At 40.8% G+C, this 8,713-nt stretch overlaps 1 protein-coding gene across 1 annotated transcript; it reads right to left on the bottom strand.

The window, feature by feature from the left end:
* Positions 1-360: 360 nt before the first annotated feature.
* Positions 361-1,761, bottom strand: LOC105037824 (putative receptor protein kinase ZmPK1). Its single transcript, XM_029262381.2, has one exon. It carries the CDS (start codon positions 1,612-1,614, stop codon positions 361-363), a length of 1,254 nt encoding a protein of 417 aa, XP_029118214.1. The 5' UTR covers positions 1,615-1,761.
* Between the last annotated feature and the right edge of the window lie 6,952 nt (positions 1,762-8,713).

Raw genomic sequence — 8,713 nt, 5'->3', positions numbered from 1 at the left:
CGAGCGTGCACATCAGCACGGAAAGGAGGGGGAAGAAGAGAGGAAGGGGAGGAGGCTTACCTCCGTCGCCGGTGAAGCTTTTCCGGAGAGAAATTGGATGGCACAGGGACGGTCTTTCGCGGTGGATTTTTCGGCGATTGCCGCCGATTGAGCTTAAAATTTTCGGTGGAAAGGAGAGAGGAGGGATCTCCTCCTTAAATAGGGCTGGAGGGAGCTCGTCTCCGACTCCGATTGAGAGCCGGTGAGAGGAGGAAGAAGACTCCCTTCCGGAGTCTTCTCCCCTGTTTTCTGTTTTTTTTTTTTTTTTTTTTTTTTGTTCGTTTGGGCTTTGGCTGGGATTCTTACATGGGCCTCGGGCTATCACAAGGTCTCTACACATCGGGGAAATTTTATGTATATGTTGTTATCGACGCCTGGATGACTTCTTCCATTATGGAGAGCAGTCTTTGGATAACATTTCCCACTTTCCTTCTTATATCCGAACGCTTCGCATGAACGGTCCACTCTGCAAATCTTCCTGCAAGCCCTGAATGACAGGGAAAGAGTGCCATTGACATCAGACCCCCAGAAATCCGTGTGGGGAAGCTCGAAAAATTTAACTTCATGAGATTTGTGGCAGTTGATGTCATATTTGCGCTTGCAACCTTTGCTCCAATCACTCGGGTCGTTCACTTCAAAACCAGGAGGACAAGTACAGTGGGATGTGGGCGTGTAGACACAGATTCCATTCCTACCACACAACGAATGCACCAGACAAGCCGACGAAAGAGCAACCCATGAAATCGACCACATCTCGGTCGACTCGTTCAAGCTGTGCAGGCTAAGATTACCATCATAATCCAGAGTCAGCCTCCTCCTGATCCCCGGACCCAAGTCCGAAGCTCTGATTGTCAAGTTATCACTGGACACGAACTTTCCCATGTCATCAAGGACTGCAGATCTGCTACTGTTGTAGCCTGATCTGCCATCATCCCACACTATATGATCAGGATCAGGCCAGTAGATGCTATCAAATTCAGGTGTATCATATATGAGTATCAAAACATAATCGATATCAAAATAAAATTTGTAGTGGCCTGAAGATAGTAATCCACCAGCAGCAGCGGACACCAAACTAGAATTTTTATGGAATACCTGGTTAGGGAGAAGAGTATCAGTGGGATAATCAAAGCTTTGCCATAGAACTTTACCATCTTTATCCTTGACAACAAGATTCCCAGTATCGAGAAGCTGCGATTGATCTCGAGTTGAGCTGATGTTGGTGCTCCAAATGACGGTGTCGTCGTAGTCGGTTAGAACCAAGTTCCCATTCTCGCGCATCGTAACTCTGGACCCATGACCATTCACAGGGCGGTCGCGATTCGCCGTCCACACGACAGTCTTATTCTTGGAGTTTAAGAACCAGATGGAGAAGGTGAAAGCATTCGTACCAACTTCGTAGAAGCCACATGCGAATGACTTGTCTTGTGAGATGAGGATGTCTGAGTCATCCTCCACAGAAAGGAAAGAATGGCTTGTCAGAGAGATTCTAGGCGCTGGAGATGCAAAAGGAAGGAGAAGCAGGAAGATGAGAAAGAGAGGGATGACGATGGTAGACATGGTAGGATTTCTCATAGCTGAGAATTTGAATGGAGCTACAAACAAGAAAAGGGAAAGCAGCACATCCCCTTGATCATAGCTTTCGGATCTGACATCCTATATTATAGTTGCTGGACCTTGAATTATTGTTGGCCCCAGATTCAGGGGCAGATTTTTCCACTTGAATGAAGGACATATAAGTTGTCCAACCCGCACAAATTGGATGGCGACCTTGCCTCCCTCCTTACCACTTCCCCTTGTCCTTGGTTGTTGTTGTTCAAGGCATGCCAGTACGACCAGGCCAGTGGTTCAAACACAAGAGAAAGGAAAGAAAGAGGATGAGTTGTTTTACAATATTTTTTATTTTTTAATAATAATAATAATAATAATATTATTATTATTATTATTATTATTATTATTATCATATTATTATTATTATTATTATTATTATTATTATTATTATTATTATTATTATTATTATTATTATTATTATTATTATTATTATTATTATGTTTTTTTTTTTATAAAGAATGTAGCACTATACAAGGAGAAGGATAATAAAAAATAGAGCATTTTAAGATATATGTAAGTGAATAAATAAGAGAGGACGAAGTGCTTTGAGATCTATATAGATGGATGGATGATACAGGATGGAGTGCTTAATGGAGCGCTTTGAGATCTATGCAAATAGATGAATGATAAAAGATAGAGTATTTTGAGATCTATAAAGATAGAAGGATGATAGAGAATGGAGTATTTTAAGAGCTATAAAAGCGAAAGGATGATAAAGGATGGAGTATTTTAAGATCTATGTAGATAGATAGATAATAAAAGATGGAGTGCTTTGAGATCTATATAGATGAATGGATAACAAAAAATGAAATAATTTGAAATTATGTAGGATGGATGATAGAAGATGTTTTTTAAGATCTATGTAAGTGACTGGATGATGGAGGATAGAATACTTTGAGATCTATATAAATGGATGGATGATGGAAGATCGAGCATTTTAAAATCTATATATGCAGATAGATGAATGATAGAAAATAAATTACTTTAAGGTTGTGTTTGGTAGCTGGCAATCTATCTAGATTGCTAGGAATTTAATGTGGCTATCTGGATTATCACGTTTGGTATGCTTTTTGAGTTGGTAATACAGATTGCTTTGGCAATCCAGATTATCTCTCAGGAGATAATCTAGATTCTCAAAGAGAGAGGTAGCTATCCAGATCATCACTACTTTGATAATTTGGTAATACAATTTTTGGATGTAATTATCCTCATAAAAAAATAATCAAACAAAATTTAAGAGCCAACGGAGGAGCTAGATGATGCGGTGTTGGGTGCGAGCCTAGAAATGCCTTGGCAGCTCTCACAGGTAGAGGACAAGAGTATCAACCGACGAATACCGCGAGGCCACCGATGAAATCCATCGATGGAGGGGAGGGGTAAGGGTGAAATCGTGTCGGTACTCCCACAAATCACAGAAGGTCGCATAGGGTGCAGGAGGTGCTCGGGATGGTGCCGCAAGGGGTGGGGTGAAGGGACAGGGGCCCAGATTTGCCGGAGTCGAGGGAGGAAAGGAGAGGGAACGGCGGCGGGATGGGGCCACAGAGGGTGTAGGGGGCGATCGCACAGGGTGCGGGAAGTGCTCAGAGTGGTGTGAGAGGGTGGGAGGAGGCACGGACGATCAGGGGGCGGTGCCGAAGGCATGACGATCGGGGGGTGGTACCGGAGGCATGACGGTCGAGGGTGGGGGGAGGGGTGTAGCGTGCAGGGGAAGGAGAAAGAAGGGAGAAAAAATAAAAAAAATAAAATAAAAGTAATAAAAATAATAATAATAAGTATTAAAAATAATTAAAATTAATTATTTAATTAAAAAATAATTTTTTATATAATAATTTTTATCATTAAAAAAATTTAAATAAATAGTTTAAAAATGCTAAACTAATAATAAGGATTACTAGTAATTTGATTGTCATATCAAACAAGTCAATCAAGATTTTTAATAATTTTATTGTAACATTACCTGCATGTACCCAATATAGTAATTAACATTACTAACAATCTATTCAGATTGTAGGTAATCCAGATTATCAGGTAATCCAAATTACCACTGTCTGACAATGTACTAAATGCAACCTAAGAGCTATGCAAGTAGATGTATCTGTTGAGAATAGTGTTTCAAAGTCAATCGTCAGCCTATTGATGGTTGTGCTCATTTTTATATTTGTACATGAATTATGAATTAATAAAAATTATTTTTATATTTTTTATCACAAAATATTTCATCTTCTAATGAACTCTTATATTGTAGTGAAGTCCTTAGGACTATTTAGACTCGACAAAGGAGGATTTATCGTTTAGTCCTTAAATCTGTTCGCGACCAAATGATACGTTGTTACTAAGGATGACAACGTTTATCAAGCATAGGTCGTTGTGTGCCATATAGGTTGGTTGTCCTCTTAATCAATGAGTGTGGAGATACTGGTATGGCATACAGGTGAGATGTAAGGGTACATCTGCACTGAACGTGAGCGACTCCAGAGCTATTTCTGCTGTCAAGATTTGCTCCGATAGAATATGGGTATAAATGTCCCTCCGACCTGAGACCATCATGGTGACTTGCAAGCAACTCACTGCACTTAGGCACTGGACTACCTGAATTTTTAATTTAGTGACGAAAGGCTGCTGGGTGTAGTCAAGTACTTGACTTGTCGGTGCGTGTGTCAAGATGAGATTGACTACTCCAGTTTAGGAGCTGTGTACAGTCGTGTTTCAATTTAGCAAAACCTTGATCAGGATAGTCCTTGTGAGGAGTCACAGGACTATTTGAGTTGAGCACGATTCGGATGATCTGATCAGGGTTGACAGTTTAACCCTGAGTCATCCTAAACACAGGGGTCAAAAGGATGAATTATACAGTAACCATATTCATGTAGGTTCTGAGTGTTGCGATTGTGACTATTCGACCTATCTGGATGTCGGGTACCATTGCTAGATGGTCACTTCGATTAGTACAGGAATTGGTTCCTGTGCTACCGGCTTAGGTTCGAACCTGCAGGGTCACACACATTAGAGGTTCCTATCTGATCTGATGGCTGATGTAGAATCTTACATGTTTGAGACTCAGTGATCGAGAATCAGGATTCTCTGATCATGAGTTCCACACATTATGGGTACCGGGGTCAAGAGTCCCACTGGTTGAGACTTTTCGATCAGGGTTACATATCGATGAATTCTGATGTCCGATTGCCCATCGAATTTAGACTCAGTATTTATGAGAGGTTTAATTAGTGATTTGATCACTAATTAACTCAATTTGATTGAGTAATTATTTTTGGATCAAGTCCAATTGAATTGGATTCAGTTGGGTTTGACCCGATTAGGTTAAGAGTTGACCTAATCGTCAAGATGGTTTGGTCCCTGATTTGATTGGGGATTGGGCTTAGTCAATTCTTGATTTGATTAGGATTTTATTGAGCCTAATTAAGCCTAATTAAGTTGGGTTTAAATTAGTCTAATTAGACCTAATTTATTTGGTTCAATTAGGTTGGTTTAAATAATGAAACCACCTTGACCCAATCTCCATGCGCCACCTCACTTCCATTGCACCCATTTGAATTCATGAGAAGGAACTTCTCATGAATTATTTTCTCACGTCAAGCTCTCTCCACGCCCCACTTTAATATGCCAAATGAATGGATAAAGATGATTGGTTGGCCATTCAAATTCAAAATAAAGTTTGAATTTGAATGGGCAATCAATCTTTGCACCTTATCCCTTTTTTTATGCCCCATTTATTACATGAGAAAAGATTTCTCATGAAATCACTCCATGCATAATTTAAGCCACGCCTCACGCCTTTAGTGGATAAGAGATGAGTTGGTGTCCATTTGAATTCAAAATTTAATTTGAATTCAAATATGCAATTACTCATCTTTATCCTTTCTTTTGGATAAGACGTTTGAGGTTGTTATAAAAGGAGGAGAAGAGTGGGGTGTGAAAGAAGAAGATTTTTTGAAGAAAAATTCTGAGGCGTGAGAAGTCTTGTGCGTGAGAAGAAAGTCCATATCCTTCCAAGAGAAAAAGAAAGAAAAGAAAGAAAAGTGGGTGCAAGGTTTTCGGTGAGTTCCCTAGAGTTTTAGCCTGGGGTTCGAAAAGTGAGAAAGTGAGCTACGAGTGTCGTGAGCCCACAAAATCTCAGAAAGATCTTTAACATCCTCTCAAGCACGTCTGTTGATGATCCGGAGCATCCAAAAAATCGACAGATATCGATCGAAGGAGTTCGATCAGCATCGACCGTCAAAAGGGCTCTACAACGAGCTAGCACTCGTGAGGAGTCGATCAGACCGGAAGCTTCATGTGGATGATCCACAGAGGCCAGACACGCTGTGTGGCTGCATCGCGACGATCAGACTCTCCCGACGGTGATCTGATTGCGGCGATCTACTACCCGCACAAAGGTATTGTGTTCTGAACACATTACAATAAAGTATTTATTGTTCAAATTCGAATTTCAAATTTAAATTCATGCATACTATATATCATATTTAGATCCTAATGTAGGATAAATTCATGTTAATTAATTAGATTAATTAATATTTTTTCACTATAAAATCATGATTTTGAAAAAATTTTAAAATTACCATTTTACCCCTGCACTGAATTTCCCCACAGTATCATAGAAGATGGAGTGCTTTGAGATATGTGCATGTGAATAGATGATAGATGATAGAGTAAGTTGTAATCCAACAGGATCGGTGAACTTGATGTAGATCACTTTGGGCATCATGGATAGAGTTGGAAAGAATCCAGAGCAAGATCTATCATATCAGAAAGTCAAGTCATAAGCTAAACTTTTGAGACTATAATTTACTTATACAATGTTCAATTTCGATGATCTTTTTTAAAAAAATCAGATAATTTTTTGAGTTTTACAATATGATGTGGTCTTGGAAGAAGATAGTGTCCCTAATGATCCAACCCAAAGGATTGAACGTTTTGAGATCTATACAAATAGATAGATGTTAGAGGATAGAGCGCTCCGAGATCTACAAAGATAGATAGATGATAGACGACAAAGTATTTTAAAATCTATGGGAATGGACGAATGATGGAAGATGAAATACTTTAAGAGCTATTCAATTGGATATATGATAGACGATGGAGCACTTCAAGATCTATGCATGTGAATGAATAATAAAGGATAGAATGCTTTAAGATCTATATATGCAGATGAATGATAAAGGATGGAATACTTTGAGATCACATGAAAGCCACAAGCCGAATCAAGATTTTTTTTATTTTTTCACCCTGTTAATATTATTAAGAACTATTGCAAAAGATTTCCGACTATGGCAAGAGATGGCTGGAAAGAGCTGGAGACCATCAGAGCAGTATTCCTGCAAAATAAGTTCCGACTGGAGTTGGCTCTGACGAGAATCCTCCGACGGTCAAATCAGAAATCTGGTACGACAGAGGAGGAGGGACAATCACAAGAGAGCACAAGTATGGTGAGCACGTGCGCACCTGGGGGTCTCTTCTTTACCTCTATTTGTAGGGGCATTGAGGTTGACAAACCTTGGACAATAAGTCATGCAGGGTCATTTGATGATGCTGGGCCGTACGGGTCATGTCACGCATTCCGTTGGCAAGTGAACCTTTACCCGACACGCAATCGATAGGGAAGGTGACATGATGCAAGCTTAACAGGCGCATGGGCGGCAAGTGGAATGGGGCGGCAAGTGGAATGGCGCAGCAAGGTGATGTGTCCTGACTCGACATGTTTAGACAAAAATCATAATTAGTCCTTCAACCCGTACTTTAGATGGATGGCCGTTATCCGATGCCCGATTCTTCCCCTGATGCCGAAATCTGGAGGCCAACAGAAGCCTCTATTATTAAATGGAGAGCATCAGTCAGGAGGGAGGATCGGCCAGTCTGCTCGGACTCACCCATCTATTGGTTGGTGATGGTCGAGATCAGTGGTCAAAATGCAGACACCGGAGGGCTCTCTATGAGGTCCTATTCGGAGGTGGTGGGGGTCAGGAAGATGAGGCTTGTCCCTCCTAGAAGACTAGTTCGTTCCATTGTATGGGGGTCAAGGTAATAAGAGCCGATCTTTCCGAAATGATAGGTTATAATAGTAAAGAATTCGGAGTCCGATTAGGAGTAAGGATCGACTCAGAATCCTCGGGGATGATGCCAAAGCTGAGCTTCCCTTGGCCTCGAGTCCGATGTCCGGGTGGCCCAGTATACGCATGTTCCTCGAGAGCCCCCTCTGCCCCCGCATTAATGGGAGGGGCAAAGGTCAAATGAAGGGGGAGGGAAAGTCATTCCGATGGTGTCCCATCGTACAGAACTGCAAGGAGCACCTTTAAATGGCTCCGACGGTAAATAGTCTTCTAACCGGCACGCAATCTAGCCATGGAGAGAGAGATGATGTGACATGTGATGTGATACGGGCCCAACTGGTCATGCAGCCAGTTGGAGTGGCACAATTGGACGATATGACCTGGTGGATTTGCATGGAGGAATGATGAGGACGTCTTCCAGCTTGGACCCCAGGTCCCCAGATGGGGGACGATCATCCGATGCTTGGCCTTTGCCTGAAGTAGCTGAGAAGATATTTGATCGGAGTCGGATTATTGAAGTTTACCCAAGGTCCCTTGGCCACCAAAATTAGCCATCAGATTAGGATCCGAAAGTCGGAATCGGTTCGATCTCAAAGAAGAGTTCGGACCGCAGCCAGGAGGTCGGGTGATCTTTAATTCTTAGATAGTGTATCCACTGTGAGGATCGGATTAACTGAGGTGATACAGATTCCATGAGGATCGGTTTCGCCTTGACATCAATGAGGACATACTTCAATCCAGATGTGATGCCCATCCCCAATAAGAACCATATAGATGACTCGATCATATTGTAAAAGAAATAAAATTTTAATGACTAATTAATTTTTTAAATCTAAATATAATTAATTTAAATTTAAAAAGATATTTTTATAATTTTAAAAGAAAAAAAATCAAATCTACCATTAATTGTCAATTCGAAGACTTAATGCCTTCTTGAGGCCATAGTGGTGCCGTCATCGTTTGCAAAAGATGCTTGTGTTTCTATCAAAAAAAAAAAG

Source organism: Elaeis guineensis, chromosome 10 (assembly GCF_000442705.2).
Source record: "Elaeis guineensis isolate ETL-2024a chromosome 10, EG11, whole genome shotgun sequence".
NCBI classification, from domain to species: domain Eukaryota; kingdom Viridiplantae; phylum Streptophyta; class Magnoliopsida; order Arecales; family Arecaceae; genus Elaeis; species Elaeis guineensis.
Note: the sequence above shows the minus strand (reverse complement) of the source record. Positions and strands in the feature narration are given on the sequence as shown.

Bases quoted from the DNA above. Each gene is read 5' to 3' on its own strand.
- LOC105037824 (XM_029262381.2), bottom strand. From the start codon at position 1,614: ATGAGAAATCCTACCATGTCTACCATCGTCATCCCTCTCTTTCTCATC.